Source organism: Nelumbo nucifera, chromosome 4 (assembly GCF_055504915.1).
Source record: "Nelumbo nucifera cultivar China Antique chromosome 4, China Antique-T2T, whole genome shotgun sequence".
Taxonomy (NCBI): Eukaryota; Viridiplantae; Streptophyta; class Magnoliopsida; order Proteales; family Nelumbonaceae; genus Nelumbo; species Nelumbo nucifera.
Genome location: NC_142652.1, coordinates 54,174,881 through 54,195,783, shown reverse-complemented (window position 1 = coordinate 54,195,783; position 20,903 = coordinate 54,174,881). Strand labels below are relative to the sequence as shown.

The window sequence follows — 20,903 nt, the reverse complement described above, 5'->3', positions numbered from 1 at the left end:
GACCATAAGGTCAAGCGTGCATGTACATCTTTCAGGCTTACCATTAAATGGCCTCTTTGTCATCTTACCCTGAAGGCAAGATTCACAAGTGGGAAGATCTTCTACAGTTACAAAATCCAAAGGACCATCCTTTACTAGTCTTGTGATTCGGTCAATACCGATATGGCCAAGTCGGTAATGCCACAGGCACGTGGGATTAACTTTTTCACGTACCCTTTTCTTGGGGTTATCAGCCGACGTAGTTTCAACTATGTTAGTTTTTAGAGAATGATGTAGAACATAGAGACCATTCTCCAGTTCCCCGTATGCGATGAATTTATTGTTTCTTTTAATAGTAATCGTATTACTAAAAAAGACAAAATATCCATTCACACACAGTTTTGAGACAGAAATCAGATTTCTTCTTAAATTTTGCACAAAAAGACAATCTTTAAGTACAATGGATCCTTCTCTAAAAAGTAACTCTACGGTTCCTATCGCCATAGCTGCAACACTTGTAAAAGTCCCCAAGTAGGGTGTCACTTCACCTTCATTCAGCCTTCTGCTTACCTTGAACCCCTGTAGTGAGTTACACACATGAATTGAAGCCCCAGAGTCAATACACCAGGACGCAGAAGCCACCAATAAATTGGTTTCTATGACACAAGATTACCTTTCTTGGATTCCAGGTATTGAGGATAGTTCCTCTTCTAGTGGCCGGCCTGTTTGCAGAAGTGACACGCATCCGATGCCCTGTCTTTCTTTTGCTTCTTGGGTTTGGTAACTTTCTTCTGAGGCTTCTTTGCCTTCCTCTTTTTCTTGCCCGATTTACTAGCTTCAGCAAGCATAGCCATAGGCTCATCCTTCTTAATCAAATCCTCGGCCCTCTGCAACATGTTGCTGAGTTCCTGGACACTGACATTCAACTTGTTCATATTGTAATTCATTATGAACGGATTAAAGGAAGGAGGCAAAGAGTTAAGGATGGCATCCACTTGCGTGCCAAGATCTAGCCCGGATCCAAGGGCTTCAAGTTCGTTGATATAACCCATCATCCGAAGACAATGGTCGTGAACCTGTTGCCCCTTGGACATTTGAGCGGTGATGAACTGTTTCAAGACCTACCAAGTAGAACGATTCTTCTCTTCGTACTTTGTCTTTAAACTATCCAATATGTCCTTGGCTAGTTCGATCTGATCGAACTGCCTCTGTATCGGATTGTCTAGGGAGGCAATGACATAGCAGCGAGCTAGGGAGTTTTTATCCTCCCAATCTTGGAATTCCCTCCTTCTGGCCTCAGAAGCCCTGTCACTCGGACGCTCCGGGGCAAGATTTTTGACTACCTTATCCAATTTTTCAAATGTTAAGACCAGCATGAGGTTACGGTACCAATCGGCATAGTTTAGGCCCTTAAGCTTGTTGTCGTCAAGAAGCTTTGCAAATTGTCTGTTTGCCATTTTCTAGTAATACAATAAACATTAGTCCACAACCTAATTTGATTCATGTTCATTACATAGATATGGATTTTAATCTATGTTCCATTTCCATTTGTTCATCTCTGAGATTTCCCTCCCATCTTAGTGACGGAGACAATGACTTGTCTCTGGAAATGTGGGAAACCACATAGGGTGCATGGAGCCAACTGTTTCAGCTGCAAAACCCCACCACCTTTCTATGAAGGATCATATCCACTCATCATATGAGTTTTCCCTTTGGCCTCTGTCAGACAAGGTGTAGAGCCGTTTTCAGGTAAACCTTTTTGTCCAGTGAGTGCTCACCCATTATATTCGTGAACACCAAGGTACCGTGAGAGAGTTCTCATTTTCTGGTGAAGCCCCTCCCACATCGGTCTATGACGCCCCTATCATCTTATGAAATACTCAAACAAGCCCAACAGCAAATGGATAGCCCATTTTCTGGTGCGTTTCCTCATTACTGAAGGACCCATCCTCATGCTAATGATGGAAGGCCTTTAGAGAGTTCATCACATGAATCTCCCTATCACATGCACTCATATTTGCTAGAGGGAACGAAAAATTACGCCCTAGTTTGATTTAGGTCAAACCAAAGTGGCTCCCACTGACTTTCATAAAGCCAGATTTTGGTGGGTCCAAATCGGCTGGGGTTCCACACGTATCCTCTTCAGGAGGTGTGGGGCCCACCACTGAGGGAGGTCATCCAATGACCAGAAGAGACACCATGGCAATGATGTGCATTCCGCCATGGTGTGCGCAAGAACCACTATCGAATCAGCATGGGCCAAGCACTTATGGCCCATGTACATAGCACATCACACATCCATACATCACATGCAGGGAAGAATTGATCTAATCAATTAATAATTGTAAAGCCCATTTAAAGCCCATAACATTAACCATTAATATTATCTAGGTATATGGGCCGAAATTAGGGTTGATCAATTTGGTCCATATAGCTTTATCTACGAAGAGAGCTTTTGGCAGTTTTAACAATTTAAAACTGGGCCTTTACAGGTTGGGCCGAATTAAACATTCAATTAATTATCAATCCTTAGGCCCATTGGTGGGAGAATTAGGGCTGACATTCAGCCTTGATCGAACCCTAGATTCGATCCAACCAGTTTGGACCAATCTGGTTTGAATGGGTCTAGGGTTTGATCTTTAATTAAAGATTTAATTCAAGAAATTAATCTGAAATTAAATACTGATAAAAGAAAATCAAGAATCAGTCAGATAGGGCTGTTTGCACAATCCATCATGAAAAACAGAGGTTAGATCACAGTTTGCAGTTTCATAAACTGCAAATCGTAGATAGCGATTCTCCCATCTGTGAAATCTCCTTCCTTGCGCCGCCATCTTCGATCCAAAATAAAATAAATAGAAAACCTAATTTCTATTATAACTACATTAGATCGAATTCCTATACATTCAGTCTAAAAATAAAAAAAAAAATTATTTTACAGACCAAATGTAATAAAATAATCAAGAAACTTCAAAATCGCAGGTTCCCTACGCCAATCAAGATTTCAATCTCCATGTGTACGAACAACCCATAAATCAAGAAAATTATAAAGAACAATTCTAAATAATAATCAAATTTATAAAATTTAATTTCAGATTAATCGCCCATTAATTGGAAACAAATTCTCCAGAAAAACCTTATAACTGTGCAAATCGGGTAGAATGCCTTCTGCCCAATTGCGCAGGTTCAGATTTGATCCAATTCGGTTCAAGATTTGAACCATGGCTCTGATACCACTGAAGTGATGTAATATCCATCGTATGGACGCTCGAATCTTGCGGAATTGAATGGGCGAATTTCAAAAATTTCTCTCCATTCTACTGAGAATCGTATTCCCTATTTTAGAAAAATCATATTTTTCAAGGATCAATCTTGAACCAAGAACCGAACCAGATCCGAACAAAAGCAGTAGGAGAGGGATATACTTGATACGGAGAAATAGTATCTCCCAATGGAGGTGTTCACGCCCAAGAAAGAAACCAAAAACTGCTCCCACTGAAGATGGCGCAGTGCAGGATGGAGCAAAATCTGTAGGGTTCTTCAAAAGAACCAGATCCTTCGCAAGTGTCAGCTGGATGGCACGTGAGCACTTCTTCTAATCAGCCCTTTCACAAAGGACTGATTTTAAGATCCAGTCTTGATCACTCCTACTGACAAGAGAAGATCGAACTGGCAGATATGGCGGCGGCAAGAGAGATTTAGCGCAGAGATGCTGAATTCTCTCTTCTGTAATTCTATTAGGAGGTTTCCAGATCTGAATCACATTCAGATCTGGACTCTCTGAGTGGATAAGGTTAAGGCCCAATCCTATCTGCTAATCTAATATCAGAATTCGCCCCTTATTTAACTGATCAAATCAGCCCAGTTTGAAACGGGCTTTAGGCCCAATAAGGTTATGTGCTCACTTAGGCTTCCAAATTGTTACCCAGTTGGGCTTCCTTGTATGGCAAGGGACCCAAACATTGATCTACACATCAACCACATGGGTTCAGCCTAGCCTTTGTTACAAGGCCTGGCCAAATACACTGTTATGGGCAGTGTACCCCCTGAAACCCATCACATGGGCTCTATGGGCCCAACACTTACCCTAAGTGGTCCCTAGGCCAAGCCACCTTGTAACACCCAGGGACTGTGGGCAGATGCAAGATTAGCCCATCAGGTATGACCCTCAATGGCCTTACACTTAACCTCTTAGCCCATAATGATCAAACACTGCCCGACAAGAGAGGACCTCTCCCTCGGCTGCAAGGAAAAGTGTTGCACTCTCTACTCACATGGATCATAGGAATTAAAACATTTTGCAAACGTTTAGAAACTATAATATATATACTTTTATATCTCATATAAAATATATTTTGCAAAATAAATCTCAACGATTGAAATCGGCTGCCGGTAGTCTTGGTTTCCATCAAAGATAGTGCATCCCTGATCATTACCTTTGTCTGACAAAGGGGTTGATCATGTCACTATGATCACCCACTCAGGTGAATTCTCAGACTGTCCCAACATACCTAGGTTTTGACCCCCGCTAAGGATCTCATTGATTGGCATATCAAAGACAGCCCAATCCGACACCTAGTGCAATATCATAATCGAGTCTAGGGGTCAGGTGTAACTTTCCAGTTTTGCCCTTCAATCTCCAAGGTCCAGGGCAATAGTGGAAATCTGGTCCGGTTCAAAGATTCAATTAATCCTACATTGCATGTGCCTTGGGTCTCACCCTGGCGGCTGAGACCGGTCACCCAACATTTGGTAGCCCACCAGTGTCAGCCTTGGCAGGATTAATCTCCCCAGACTTATCCAATGGCTGTGAACATTCTAAATTAACACGAGTCTCATAAGTGTCCAGTTTAAGGGTATTACAAAGAAACACACCACAAGAACATGAATCAAATATGTACTTTATTCATTTACAATAAGCTCATAATGTACATCATTCTGATTGGAGCTAAGGGCATAAAACTGTCTAACATCAGAAGCTAGCATCAACGGAGAATGTAGTAAACTCATTAACTAAGCCACTAATGCAGAAAGTGTTTGAGAAACACGTGGAAAGTATGGGATTCTAACTTATACCCGATTGGACCTAAGTGCAAGTGGGAGCTGTTAGATTGTGTATTCCCTTACATTATGACATTTATTGTAAATGAATAAAGTACATATTTGATTCGTGTTGTTATGGTGTGTTTCTATGTAATACCCATAAACTAGACTCTAATGAGCTTCATGTTAGTCTAGAATCTTCACAGCCATTGGATAAATCTAGGGAGATTTATCCTGCCAAGGCTGATATTGATGTGTCGCCAAGTTGGTTCGGGTAGCTTGTCACAACTGACAGGGTGAGGCCTGAGGTACATGCAGTGTGGATTTTCTTGTAACCATAAATCAGACCAAATTCCAGTGTTGCCCTGGACCTTGGAGACAGCTGGGCAAAACTGGAATGTTACAGTTGACCCATAAACTCGATTATGATACTGCACTAGGTGTCAGATTGGGTTGTTTTTGATATGCCAATCAGTGAGATCCTTTGCGGGGGCCAAAACCTGGGTATGTTGGGGCAGTCCGAGAATTCACCTGAGTGGGTGATCATAGTGACAGAATCGACCCCTTTGTCAGAGAAGGTGAATGATCGGGGAATGCACTCTCTCTGATGGAAACCTAAACTACTGGTAGTGGATTTCAAATGTGTTTGAAATTTGTTTTGCAAAATATATTTATATAGAGATATACTTATATATATAATGGTTTCAAATTAGTTTGTAAAAGGTTTTAATTCCCGCGATCCATGTGACTAAAGAGTGCATCATTGTACTTTGCAACCGAAGGAGAGGTCCTCTCTTGTCGGGTAGTGTTTGATCATCAAGGGCTGAGAGGTTAAGTGTAAGACCATTGATGGTTATATTTGATGGGCTAATCTTACATCTGCCCACAATCCTTGGGCCTTCATAAGATAGCTGGACCCAAGGACCATTTAGTGTAAATGTAGGGCCCGTTAAGAGCCCATGGTGATGGACTCAGGGGTTCACTCTGTCATACAGTGAATTCGGCTAGTCCTTGTAACTAAGGCTGGGTTGAACCCATATGGCTGATGTGTAGATCAATGATAGGGTCCCACGCCATACAAAGAGAGGCAAGTTAGCCAACATTAAATGGAAGTGAGCTTGAAAGCTTAATGGGCCTAAAACCCATTTTGAACTGGGTTAATTGGATTAATTAATTAGGGGCAAATCTGGGTATGGATCAGTAGATGAGGATAAGAGTTATACTTAAAGAGTCTAGAACCAAATAGAGATTTCGATAAGGAAACTTCTAATTTGATTAGGAGTAGCTAATCTTGATCTGCAAATAAGATAAGAGATTATCCTTATCACTTAAAGAGTTTAGATTCAAATAAAGATTTGGATCAAGAAACTCCTAATCAAATTAGGAGATCATCTCTTTAAGGGTTATATATAAAGAGCAAGGCGGACCAAAAAAACATGAACATAGTTTGACTGTTCATGTTTTTATCTCTCTGCTCTTGTCGCCCTACCCTATTCGATCTCTATTTCTTGGAACTGATCAAGATTTGATCTTGATATTGCTTCTTGTTAGAAGAAACAATTCTGAAGCTAACTATGCTCACTACCCCATTTGATTCTTGTTGAAGAATCGGTTCTTGGTGAAGAACTACTTGTTAGTCATGCCTCATCCTAAATTGTGTCATCTTCAATGGAGGGAGGATTTGGTATTTTTTTTTGGCGTGAACACTTGTGTTGGGAGGAGTTTTTTGTGTGGATTCCGCATTAAGTATACCTCTCCCTAATCTTGGTTTCAGATTTGGTTATAAAAACGAACCTTGAAAATGTAGTTTTCTAAATTGGGAATACAATTCCCGGGTGGGAGTAAAAAAATTTTTGAAATTTCACCCAACCTTCCTGCAAGGTTTGGCCATCCATATGATGGATATCCCATCCCTTTAAAGCTTTGATCCAATCCTTGAGTGAGGCCTCTAGATCACTCAATGTTGAGAATGGGAGGAAACCAAAGCTCTTAACAAATTGCTTTTCCAATATGCTCCATGTCTTTCTAGTATTTAGGTCGAGCTAAGTGTAACAATCGAAAGTAGCTACTTTTAGGATCTTGGAGAATAATTGGGCTATGAACCGTTCATCAAATCCAAATTGAAACATGTCCATACAATTGAGAAGGATGTGTGCTCTAGGACAATTAGACCCATCATACATGTAGAATTTTGGGATTTTAACTTTTTTTTGATAAATCAAAATTGAGATAAGGGCACAATGCATTGAACCTGATTGTCTCTTGTGATCTGTGACTGGAATGCTCGTATTTCCTCAATGTCTTCATTCATTTTGGCTAACTCATCTTACTAAAGCACAATCAGCAAATTGTGCTCAATTAGAGGTTAATGAAAGACTTGCTCCATTATGATCTTGAAAGAGACCTTCTCACTATTGCTTTCAATTTAATTCTTTTGACTTTTCCACTATCAAGCCCCTATTTTAAATTTGTGTTGGATAAATTGTCCTAGATCTAGCTGAGGGTGTCACATTTAAATTGATTAATTGCATAGTTTTTTTTTTATGGTTGATTAATGTGGGTTGCTATAACTAGATCTTAGGAGGACAGGAAACCTATAGATTAGCTCTAGTGATATGAAATGCGATGTCATGCAATATGCCCATGCAGATGGTGAAGTGCGCATAAAACAACGAAAAACTATGATAAAACTAGTTTGCCCCTATTATGCACCTAGAGTTGATGAGGTCACTGTAGATTTGTTTGTTAGTTAGGTTTTAGATGTTATACAAGACTGGGTCGAGATTAAACTTGATTATAATAGGATAGCCCCTATAGAGTGGGTCAAGAGAACGTAATCACTAAAGTTGCTTTGTTATGTGTGAAGTGATTATCTAGATTGAGCAGTAGCTTGTACTAGTCTATTGTGTCCAAGAGGATTTGTAGGAAGTGATAATCTAGATAGAGCGATGGTTGTTTTCTTTGTGGTGAAGATAACATTATTACACTGATACCCTTTCAAAATTTTACTTGTTTCTTACTCTGACAACTAACCCCCTTCTATGTGTTGTTGCAGTTGCTCCAACTACAATGCTTGTTTGGTAGCAACATAAATGTCGGATAGCAGACACATAATCAAGCCATGGCGGGATAACATCTGTTGGAGTTGTTCTTGTAGTAGAATTGCCTAGGCTACATGATAATATGAGCAACCCATATTCTTTTGCTAGAATGAGGCATCATCTGGGCTATTTTGTTAGCAAATACAAATAGAGATATTCTTAGTGCATAGTTGCTAGCCACCTAAAGTGTGTTTTATATATTTTGTAGCAGAGGATGATTAATACCCAAAAAATGCTTTGTAATAGTTGTTGGCCACCTATATGTGAATGTGAACACTTATATAACCAAAGGGTCCATTAGTTTGCTGCCAATATGGCTCCATATTTTATACAACAAATTGTAAGTGCTAATTATTTAACAAGCCCGTGCTTTAACTTATTTATGTGGTTAAACAATCCTAATTAACTTAATTAGGCAGTATAATTATTATTTGTTATTACTAATAAAACTATAAAAGTTATAATTTTAATCCATTTAAGCCATATTTTAAAATTATAAAAATTGTAAAAGATAATTCAAATTTGTCAATAATAGTAGTAGTAGTAATGTAACATTTTTTATTAATTGAATGTCCAATTAAATTACTAATATTATAAATAAAGTAAATTTTATAAATAAAATTAATAAAAATAGTAATTTTGTAAAATTAGTTTTGCCATGAGAAATTTATTAATTGTGAAACGAATTTTTATTAAATTCTGTTTAAAATAATTACATTAATAAAGCTTTATAGTAGCACTATAGCCTAACCTGGCCCATGATCACACCTAATTAAGAATGTCATAGGGCTCTTTCTACTTCATTTTCTCACAAAAAAGTCCATACATAATAAAGATAGAGCATAAGAGATGTCAATTCAATAACCCATTGGGTCAATTCAATAACCCATAAACCAATGTCCAACTTAAATTAATGGCTCAAGTTTTCAAAACGTGTAAAAAAAGGGTTGGTATCATGTTGAACCCTATAGAGTTGGGTGGGTTGGCACAGGTTTGACTCAACCCTAAACCGGCCCTCCCATGCTTCCACTCAAACCTAATCCAATTCGGATCAAGACTATGCAGTTTTTGAACCTGCCCTAGCCTATAGGGTTTAATTCAATACTGACCCAACTCATCCTGTAGCCTTTCAATTGTATTTTTTGTTATACTTTTTTAAAAACTCAAGAGCCATTAATTTAATTTGGAAATTGGTTTTTGGGTTCGAAGTTATCACTTCTCCAACGTGAAAAAAAAAACCAAAAACAAATAGTGAAATGAATCGTATATTTACTTTAAGGTTAGGGCTTACAAGTCTGACCAAATTACAAGATTACCTTTTATATGTAGAGGGGTATTATGACTTGATGGATGGAGGTTAATCAAACAAACTTAAACCCTATTTGGGTTAAACAATCAAAACTCTAACCTAACCCTACACTCTATTTAGGTCAGAATTAGCTGATTTATTGGGAATGTGAGATAAATTAAGAGATATTTTTGGAGGAAGCTTTAGGTGCCGTGATAGTTTAGGAGAATTTATTTTGATACTTAGGTTCTTAAGATTTTAATTATTGAGAGGAAGGATGACATAACCTAATAAGATAGGCTAAACCCCTTGCCACTTATAATGGGAGCATTGGAAAGGGAAAAGGAGAGCCTCTAAATGGTAGTTTCAAAAATGACATGAAATAAAAAATCTAAAATTCAAAAAAAGAGAAAATTTCTTATTTATAGATTCTGCCTATTTCTATTTCTATCAGTGATGTTTTATTAGAGAGAAAGAGATTTCAAAAGTTGAGGTCAATTTTCATGTTTGTTTTTTTTTTGGGCTTTTGTGGTTTTCACCAAACATAATTTCATGACTTTCCATGTAGTAACGGGATCTACTCCTCACAAATGGGTGCTTTCACAGATACATCTACCGTGTATTAGAAACATATCCCATGAATAATGCAGATCCGACCTCTTCCATGTAAGACCTACCTTACAGCAAGACCAGAAGCGGCTGTAGGAAGACCCTCCCAATATGGGAACTAAATTAGTTCCCACAATTAGTCTTTGCTTTTTATTTTTAAGTCATGATAAGTGCATACTCTAGAGTTCTCCATTCTTTCTTCTGTAATACCTTAGTTTCTGATTTTCCAAGTTTTTTTGGGTGACCATAAAGGTCTGTCACCAGGTCATGTCAAGTCCTTAGCCTCTTTACTAGTGTCAGTTGGTTTAGTTAGTTTGCTTGTATTATTCCCTGGGGCTATTATGGGTGTCAGTAAAGACAGGTTTTGCCGGGGGGACCAAATTCTGTCACCTTTTGTCCTCATATTGTCTTGTATATGTACTTATTTTTCATGAGTATGGGTGCTCTGTATTACTATTTTATGATTAGGTCACTTGTCCTTGTTTCTCCGTATCATGGTTCCTCTTTTGTAGGGCCCTGATTAGGAGTTGGGATCCTCACATAATAAAAATTGTATCAACACGGTTCTAATATATAATCTGCGTACCCACCTTGCGTAATGTGTGGACACAGATCATGTGGGAATTTGTTTGAATATTTTTCTATTGTGAGCGGATCCGACCCTCCTGGCTCCTGATAGCGTCTTTCTTTATGCTTCAGCAGTTGTACCACTTTTACTGGTTTTCATTTCCTCTGTGCATTCCGTTGGTTTTTAAAAGACATTTGGTTAGATGGAATAGAGAGTGGTTTAATGTTTTGGAGTCCGCACTCTGCAGCAGTTGCAGGAGCCTAATATTTTTCCCAATTACAGCAGCAACTAGTAGAATGTTCATCATTTCACTCTCAATTATTTTCTGACAATTTAGGTCCTACAAAAAGATGGGTTCATTGGTCCCCCACTTTCACCCATTCATCTTCTCTTCGCATCAGTACATTGCAGATAGAAATTCTGAGTCATGCCTAGGAATTGAAAATTACTTGGTGAAATAGTAAAATTTTGGACTGTCAAGTGTGAAAACAAGTCTAAGAGCGCTCCTAAAATGTCAATGGTTAGGACAGTATCCAATTCATTCTTTCTAAACAAAATTCAAAATATCATATACGTGTTGATCTGTATTGAGACTCGTTTGTTCTTTTTTTTTTTAATTTATTTTTTTCACAATCAGATTCAGAAGGGTCAGTTTAAGTCCAGTATATTCCCTGAATCATGGTTTGGCCCAAAATATTTTTTATAGAAACGTATGAAAAAACCCCATACATATCCGTCAATACAGTCCTATACATTTCAAAATTTTGAACCTTGCTTTTATAACCCTTAAACTCGGTTTGAAAAAAGTATGAATATAAATATGTACAATATAAATACATACAAAATAATATAAAATATAAGATTTTACGCTTTACATATTTACATTTATATTTCTTCCAAACTCAACCTTGGGACCAATATTGGGTAATGGGGTTTTGGCATACGGAACTGAAAATTGAAGCAAACCATAAAGAAAGATGCATGAGACGGTTAATTGGAGAATGTTTACACAAAGCCAGTTAAGAAAGATGTAAACTTGATTATACTAATAGAATTTGATTTTGGTTTGTATTAAAACAATAAATTCAGTTATCATTTTTAGTTAAAGTTTTTAGTTTGTTGCAATCACTCACCTTGAACTTTGTAAATACTCTTAAACTGATCCAAAGGATTAAATAAATTAAAGCAAAATTTGGTAAAGTTTTGACGTGTGCTTTGTGTCTGAGGCTGCAGGACTAGTGATTGTGTTCTGACGCTTCTCTGCAACTGTAACATCCAAAATGTCGTTTACTCAAGAGGATGGTGAAGCTATTTTGTTGCCCCTTAGCAAAAGAAAATCAGCATCACCAGATGTTTTTAGCGTACTGCCGTTTCAGAGCCCAAACTTTTGCCCTGGGGAGTACTCTTTCAATTTATAGAGGGAAATGGGCAACTGAGTGGTGATATCACCAATTTGAGACCTTAGCTCTTAAATCTTGTGTGCTGTAATTGGTGTGTGTTCAAATCCGTGGGCCTGGTTGGTGCATTCACAATGAAGTACAAATTCCAACAAGCACAGCTAAATTGGTAGTTTCAAATATGATTATAAAATGAAGAAAATTAAAATTACGTTGAAGGTTCAAACTTCAAAGTATCAAGTGGACTCTAAATATACTACAAATTAGGTTATTTTAATAGTTTTAAATATTAATAGATGTCATATATTCACTCAAGCTTCAAACTTCAAATCATCAAGATCATCAAGATACACGATTATAAAAAATTTGCATATTGTACGTTAAAAAAAAAAAAAAAGAAAACTCGATACTCATCCCCTTCAATTGTTTTCCTTTTCAATTTGAATATATTCTGACTGTTGGGATACAATGCAAAAAATGATTAAAAACCGATTCGATATGTCCATATTGGACATATATGTATCCACTGACAAAAATTTAAATTTTCACCCCCCAAAAAATAAATAATAATAATAATAATAATAATAATAATAAAAGAGTTTTATAAATTGTGAAAGCTCAATTCACTATATAAATAAGAAAAAACATACAAAACGCTTATTTGAGCAGCTTGTGTCAAATAATACAATTTTTTTTTTCAGTCAGAATTCGGTTGCAGATGAACTCTGGAAGCTGGTTAAGTCTATTGTATGGGTGAATTGTGCACTGTGAGGTTCGAGTGTCAAGTCAAAACAAATATATAATGCTAAAAAATTTCCTCTAGCTAATTGATTCATGAATACAAACTGATTTAATTTTACATTGATAAATTTTGTCTTCCAACCAAATGTTTTTTTTTGGTTATAATGAGTAAATACAGATTTCAAGACTGAATTCCATATATTTTACATTAACCAATATGAGTGAAAAGTTTGTATCTAAAAAATAGATACAATCAATTGTAAATACAAATATATCTTTGAAAGTTGCGATAACTGTCATTATCAACACACAAATGTATGCTTGCCGAGCATTTACAAAACTAAATCGTTTGTGTATCGAACCGACATTTACACCACAAACAAAAACAATTAAAGTCGTGTTTGGTTGCAGTGTAATTTTATTTGCACTAGTATAAATACATGAAGTGTATATGTAAAAAATGCAAATTCTTGCTGTTTAATTTTGTTTTTGATTTTACTTTATTTTGCTTCATGCCTTAATGTACTTCATTTGTACTACAATCAAACAAAATAAGCTAAAATTTGAAACAAAAATAGGTCAAAATTTACACTCAAACCCTTTGCACTGCCATGGTTTTGCATCAATGCAAATTTATTTGCATTGCAGCCAAACACAGTGAAGGAAGGGGAAATCCATCATATGGATGGGTGAAATTTAAAAAATTTTCTTTTACCCTTTTGGGAATCGTATTCCTAGTTTTAGAAAAAATGCATTTTTCAATGGTCGTTCTTGCACCAAACCGGACTAGATCTGAAACCAAATTAAAGGAAGAAGTATACCTGATACGGAATTCACAAGTGTAGCTCCCAAAGTGGTAGTTCACGCCCAAAGAAGGTACCAAAATCAGCTTCCACTGAAGATGGCACAGCTTAGGTTGAAACCGGTTCAACAACACAGTCCTTCAACAAGAGCTGTAATCCAATAGCTTGGATCAAGCAAGGGAGGTGAGCACAAATTGGATCTGATATTTTCCTGCAAAAATCATATATGAGAACTGATTTCTATCAATTCAAGAACTGGAGGTCAAACTAAGGTTTCTGGGGCAGTAAGAACAGAGAGAAAGAGTTGATAACAGAGTCATCTGGAGTAGATCGAACTCTCTATTCTTAAACCTTAAGGATCACCACTCCTAATCGAATTAGGAGGCTCCCAATCCAAATCTTTATTTGGATTTGGACTCTTTAAGTGGATAAGACTTATCTTCTTATCCCAATGGTTGATCTAGACCCAAATCCAAACCCATATTCGCCTAAGTCACATGACTGCTTAAGCTGTCATGTGACTACTTGATTAATCTTATTAATCATGGGCTTTAGGCCCATTAAGCAAGTGGTTCACGACCCTAATTAGTTGCTGGCCCATTTGGTTCTCTTTGTATGTTGTGGGACCCCAACAATGACCTCACATAAGCTCATATGGGTTTGGCCCAGCTTTTGTGAAAAAGCATGGCCGAATTCACTGTCAAGCATAGTGAACCCCTGAGTCCATCAGTATGGGTTCTTAATGGGTCCAACATTTATACTAAATGATCCTTGAGTCCAGCCATCATTTGAAAGCCTAAGGACAATGGATTTAAGTGAGATATAGTCCATCAGGTAAAACATTCGTAAATTGTCTCTTACACTTAACCTCTCAGCCCTTAATGATCAAACACTGCCCGACAGGGAAGGACCTCTCCCCCGGCTATAAGGTGCAATGTTGCACTCTTTGCTCGAATGGGTCCCAGGAATTAAAACCTTTTGCAAATTTTTTTCTTAAAACATAATATATATATATATTATCATATAAATAAATATTTTGCAAAACAAATCTCAAACAAGTTTGAAATTGACTGTTGGCAGTTTTGGTTTCCATCAGAAAGAGTGCAGTCCCGATCATTCAATTTGTCCGACAAAGGGGTTGATCCTGTCACTATGATCACCCACTCGAGTGTATTTTCAGACTGCCCCAACATACCCATTTTTTGGCCCCCAAAGGATCTCATTGATTGGCATATCAAAGACATCCCAATTAGACACCCAATGCATACCAAAATCGGGTTTAGGGGTTAGGTCTAACTTTCCAGTTTTGCCCACCAGTCTCCGAGGTCCAGGGCATAACTGGAAAATGGTCCGGGTTCAGTGTTCCAAACAAACACACACTACATGTGCTTTGGGTCCAACCTTGGCAGCTGAGACAAGCTGTCCCAACCTTTTTGGCAGCATATTAGTGTCAGCATTGGAAGGATAAACTTCCCCAAGTCTATCCAATGGCTGAAAATATTCTAAAATAACACGAGTCTCATAAGTGTCTAGTTTAAGGGTAATTACACAGAAACACACCAATTATAATACGAATCAATTATGTACTTTTATTTATTTACAATAAATGGATATCCACATCAATTTGATTAGAGTTAAGGGCATACACTGTCTAAGAGCTCCCACTTGCGCTTAAGTCCAATCGGGTACAAGCCGGAGCCCCATACTGCCCACGTGTTTCTCAAACACTTTCTGTGTTAGTGGATTGGTCAATGGGTCTACTACATTCTCCGCTGATGCTACCTTCTGAATCTAGATGTCCCCTCAACCAACAATCTCCCGCAGTACATGGTACTTCCTCTCGATGTGCTTTGACTTCGAGTGGGCTCTTGACTCCTTAGCCTGAGTAACGGCTCTAGTGTTGTCACACAACAGTGGAATGGGTGATGTGCTGGATGGAAAAACTCCTAATTCGTGAATGAACTTCTTCATCAACACTGCTTCCCTGGCAGCTTCACTTGCGACAATGTACTCGACTTCGGTCGTGGAATCTGCTGTGGACCCTTGTTTGCTACTTTTCCAGCTAACTACACAGGACTCCATCATGAAGATGTAACCAGATGTAGACTTTCTATCATCTAGGTCTGACTGGAAGTCGACATCAGTATACCCAATGATCTGTAGTGAACTACCATCGTGTACAAGACAAAACTCTTTTGTCCTCTATAGGTATTTGATTATGCTCTTTACAGCAGTCCAATGCTCCTGTCCTAGATTTGACTGGTATCTACTTACTACACTCACAACTTGAGTAATGTCTGGCTGAGTGCACAACATGGTATATATGATGCTCCATATGACTGAGGCATAGGGAACCCCTCTCATGCCCTCAATCTCCTCAGGAGTCTTGAGAGACATACCTTTGGAGAGAGTGACTCTATGTTTGAAAGGGACAAATCCCTTCTTAGAGTTCTCCATGTTGTACCTATCGACAATTTTGTCAATGTAAGTAGATTGAAATAATCTTATTATCCTCTTCGATCTATCTCTATAGAGTCAAAGTCCCAAGATGTAGGAGGCCTCTCCAAGATCTTTCATGGAGACTTGCTATGAAAGCCATACTTTGGCCGTAGTCAACATTCCTATATCATTCCCAATGAGCAGGATATCGTCTACATACAAAACAAGGAACTTAACCTTATCTCCCACTGATTTCTTGTAAACACAAGGCTCATCCAGATTCTACTCAAAGTCAAACTATTTGACCATAGAGTCAAATTGGACATTCCAACTTCTTGAAACTTGCTTAAGTCCATAAATGGATCTGTTAAGTTTACACACCATGTGTTCTTAACCAGATGCAACAAAGCCTTGCGGTTGTTGCATATAGATATCTTTAGTAAGATCTCCATTCAAGAATACAATTATAACACTCATATGTCAAATCTCATAATCATAGTGTGCTGCTACAACTAGTAGGATCCGTATGGATTTAAGCATGGCCACAGGCGAAAAGGTCTCCTCATAATCGACTCTCTTTTTCTGAGTGTACCCTTTCGCAACAAGACGAGCTTTATAGGTCTCAACCTTTCCATCAGGGCCCTTCTTCCTCTTGTAGATCCATTTTCAACCAATTGCTTTCACCCGAGGGGGTGGGTTTATGAGAGTCTAGACTCCGTTGGTTTTCATTGAGTTCATCTCGACTTTCATGGCATCTACCCACTTCAATGAATCTATGTCCAACATAGCTTCTTTATAAGTGATGGGATCTTCCTCACTGATCATGGCTTCCATCAAGTAACTTTCTTGATCATAGATGTAACGAACTAGAGGCCTAGACACCCGGGTAAATCTTCTAAGTTGGGTATTATCTAGAATCTGTGGGACATCTCCCACTACTCCTGAGCTCTTCTTATCAAGAACAATTTCTTGATGATGATCGTTCAAGATGTAATCTTCTTCCAAGAAGTAGGCATTTCGACTATAAAACACTTTTTGCTCTCTTGGGTCATAGAAGAGGTATCCTACAGAGCCCTTGGGGTAGCCTACAAATAGGCAACGATTGGTCTTGGATTCCAATTTGTCAAGACTTGTTCTTTTAACATGTGCCGGACAACCTCAAATCTTCAAGTGTCTCACACTTGATCAACGCGTATATGGTAGCCTTTAATACGTGTCCCCAAAAGGATATAGGTAGTTCTGAATGTACGAGGAGTGATCAGATTATATCTAATAAAGTCTGGTTTCTCTTCTCCGACACACCGTTTAATTGTGGTGTAACAGGAGGAGACAACAGCTATATAATCCCATTATCCTTAAGGTAGTCCTTGAGTTCGTTTGAGAGATATTCACCTCCTCGATCTGATCGAAGAGCTCTGATCTATCTCCCCAACTGTTTTTCGACTTCCTGTCTGAACTCCTTGAACTTTTCAAAGGATTCAGACTTATCTCTCATTAGGTACATGTAACCATATCGAGAGTAATCATCGGTAAAAGTTATGAAACAACTGTGTTAATTTTGTGTCCTAACATTCATGGGACCACATACATCAGTATGTATCAAGTCAAGTGTGCTTGTTGATGTTTCAAGCTTACCCGTAAATGGCCATTTTGTCATCTTACCCTGAAGGCAAGGTTCACAAGTTGAAAGATCTTCTACAGTTAGAAAATCCAAAGGACCATCATTTACCAATCTTGTGATACGATCTATGTTGATATGGCCAAGTCAATAATGTCACAGGAACGTGGGATTAACCGCATCACGTGTTCTTTTCTTGGGGTTAGGTTCCGACGTAGTTTCAGTTATATTCATTTGCAAAGAAGGACGGAGGACATAGAGACCATTCTCAAGTTTTCTGTGAGTAAGGAATTTGTTATTCAATTTGATAGTAATCGTATCACTAAATAGAACAAAATAACAATCCTTACATAGCTTTGAAACTAAAATCAAATTTCTTCTTAGTAACAGTACATAAAGACAATCTTTAAGCATTACAACTCTTTCTCTGAAAATTAAATCTACAGTTCCTATAGTTGTAGCTACAACTATTGCAGAAGTCCCCAAGTAAAGAACCACCTTGTCGTCATTCAACCTTTTGCTTTCTCTGAACCCCTGCAATGTATTAAATGCATGAGTAGAAGCCTCAGAGTCAATACACCAGGATGCAGAAGTGACCAACATATTGGTCTCTATGACAAGTGATTCGAAACTACCTTCTTTGTTCCTGGATTCCAGATATTGAGGACAGTTCCTCTTCCAGTGTCCAATCTACTTGCAGAAGTGACATTCATTTGATGCTTTGTCTTTCTTCTACTTTTTTGGCTTGCCCCCTTTCTTCTGAGGCCTCTTCTTGCCCTTCCTCTTTCTCTTTCTGGATTTTCCACATTCCACAAGCATGGCTATAGGCTTGTCCTTCTTTATTAGTTCTTTGGCCCTCTGCAACATATTGCTGAGTTCCTGAAGGCTAACTTTTAGTTTGTTCATGTTGTAGTTCATGACAAACTAATTGAAGGAGGGAGGCAAAGAGTCTAGAATGGCATCGGTTTTGGTGTCATCATCGAGCTGGGATCTAAGAGCCTCCAATTCATTAACATACCCCATCATCTACATGGTGTGGTCATGGACCTATTGGCTCTCGGTCATCTGTGTGGTCATCAACAGCTTGAGGACCTTTTGACGGGCAGAACGATTCTGCTCCTCATACATAGTCTTTAGACTATCTAGAATGTTTTTACAGACTTCGATCTTATCGAATTGTCTCTGGATAGCATTATCTAAAGATGCTACGATATAACATCGAGCAAGAGAATTTTTCTCCTCCCATTCTTGATATTCCCTCCTACGTGCTTCAGAAGCCTTGTCTCCCGGACATTCTGGAGTAGGGTTCTTGGCAACCTTGTCCAATTTCTTGGACGTCAGAACCAGATTAAGGTTACGGTACCAGTCAGCATAGTTGGGTCCCTTAAGTTTATTATCATCAAACAGTTTGGCGAATTGTCCGTGTGCCATTTCTGATAAAAGGCAATAGATATTAGTCCATGACCTAAAATTGATTCATGTTATTTTACATAGAAAGGTCTTTTATTTATGTTCCATCTCCGTTTATTCATATATGAGATTTCCCTCCTATCTCAATGACGGGGGCACAAAACATGTCCCTGGAAATGTGGGAAAACACATAGGTGCAGAGCCAAATTTCATATCTGTAGAAAGGAAGACAAAAATTAAATTTGATAAAAAAAATTGCAAAAATAAACTACAACTAGAAATTAAGGAATAGAAAATAAAAGCATGTGTAAAAAATAAATCTAAAACTATGGGAAACTGGTTGTCATCTGGATCCAGAGGTGGCAGTAGTGGCTAGGCGAACTGCAAGAAGGAACCCCTCCTCTTTCCTGTGTGTTTTCTTCTTCCTCCACCCTTGAACTTCTCAAGAACATCCTTCCATCTTACCTGGGGGCAGAATCCAACCTAAAAGAAAATAAAGAAAACAAAAGGGATGGTTGATCAAACCCAATGGCAATAGTTGCAGATTGGCTGGACTACTTGCAGGAACCCCTCCTGACAAGATCTAAGCATCCTTCCCTTCTACAACCCTTGAACTCCTTAAGAAACCTTAGCTTTGGGAACTGGGTGAATTGACCAACCCCTTCTCAAGGGCCCCTGGGTCATTTTTATAGAGAAGGGTGGACCTAAGTGGTATTAGAGAGGAAGAGATGGGTAGCTCTTGGGTTTATGCAAAAATATGGGTGCCCTAGGATTTGAGAATGGAAGGTTAGGATTGTTCCAAGGAGATCCTAAGGATGAAAAGAGGAGGAAAGGGCACCCAATATTATGTAGGGCTGAGATTTGGGCGCCCATAATGGAGGGTGCAGATTTGGGTACCTATAGCTAGAGAAAGATGATTGGTCTGTGTGATGTGGCGCCCTAAGGTGATTGGTTGAGGTTTAAGGAGTGATGTGTAAGGCTAGGATGTTGTATAGGGAGAGATCTAAGGGACCCTCAGAGGTCACAATATTGAATTTAATTAGGAAAATGGCACATTTTGACTATTCTAAGGCCTAAAATACCTATGAAATGATGCCCTTAAGGCATCAAAATATGGAGTTATCATCTTCCATTTTAGCATAGGCCTCTCCCACATCGGTCTATGATGCCCCTATCATCTCATGAAGCAATCCAACCGACTGGACCAACAAAATGGATAGCCCAATTTTATGGTGTATCTCCACCCACCGATTCAGCTCGCCTTCATGCTAATGACGAAAGGCCTTTAGAGAATTCATCATATGATATGCCCTATCTCTTGAACTTATATTAATTCGGAGGGAACAAGCAAACAGTCCCTAGGTCTAGTTTAGGTCATACCAAAGTGTCTCCCATTGACTTTCATAAAGTTAGATTCAAATGGGCCCAAAATGGACTAGGGTTCAGCGGGGTTCCTCTTGGGGAGGAAACTAATTAGGGGCCCATCAAAAAGGGGAAATCATCCAATGATCTATGGGCACCATGGAAATGATGTGCATTCAGCCATGGTGTTTGTAGAGAGGCACATATGATTAAACATGGGCCAATCATTTATGGCCCATTTACGAACCACATTCAACACATCACAAGCATTCACAACCACAAATTGATCCAATCAATTAGAAGCTTGTAAAATCCTAATTAATTTAAGTTAACACACAATCAACCCATTAAGGCCCATGAATTATCCAATAATATCATCTAGGTATATGGGCTAAACTGCAAAACGTAGTTCGCCCCATATATCAGTTATGCTGAAAATGGGCTGATGTTGCTTTAACTTAACAAAAATTAGGTTTTCAAGGGAGGGCTGAATTGTTCCATGTGATGGGCCATCAAACCCTTGTCCCATAACCAAATTTGAGCCA

At 38.4% G+C, this 20,903-nt stretch overlaps 1 protein-coding gene across 1 annotated transcript; it reads right to left on the bottom strand.

Annotated features, from left to right (window-relative positions):
- Positions 1-18,633: 18,633 nt before the first annotated feature.
- On the bottom strand, positions 18,634-19,017 carry LOC109115674 (uncharacterized). Its single transcript, XM_019199881.1, has one exon. The coding sequence runs from the start codon at positions 19,015-19,017 to the stop codon at positions 18,634-18,636; it is 384 nt and encodes a 127-aa protein (XP_019055426.1).
- Between the last annotated feature and the right edge of the window lie 1,886 nt (positions 19,018-20,903).

Excerpts from the sequence above, each read along its gene's own strand:
- LOC109115674 (XM_019199881.1), bottom strand. The coding sequence starts at position 19,017 with ATGGCACACGGACAATTCGCCAAACTGTTTGATGATAATAAACTTAAG.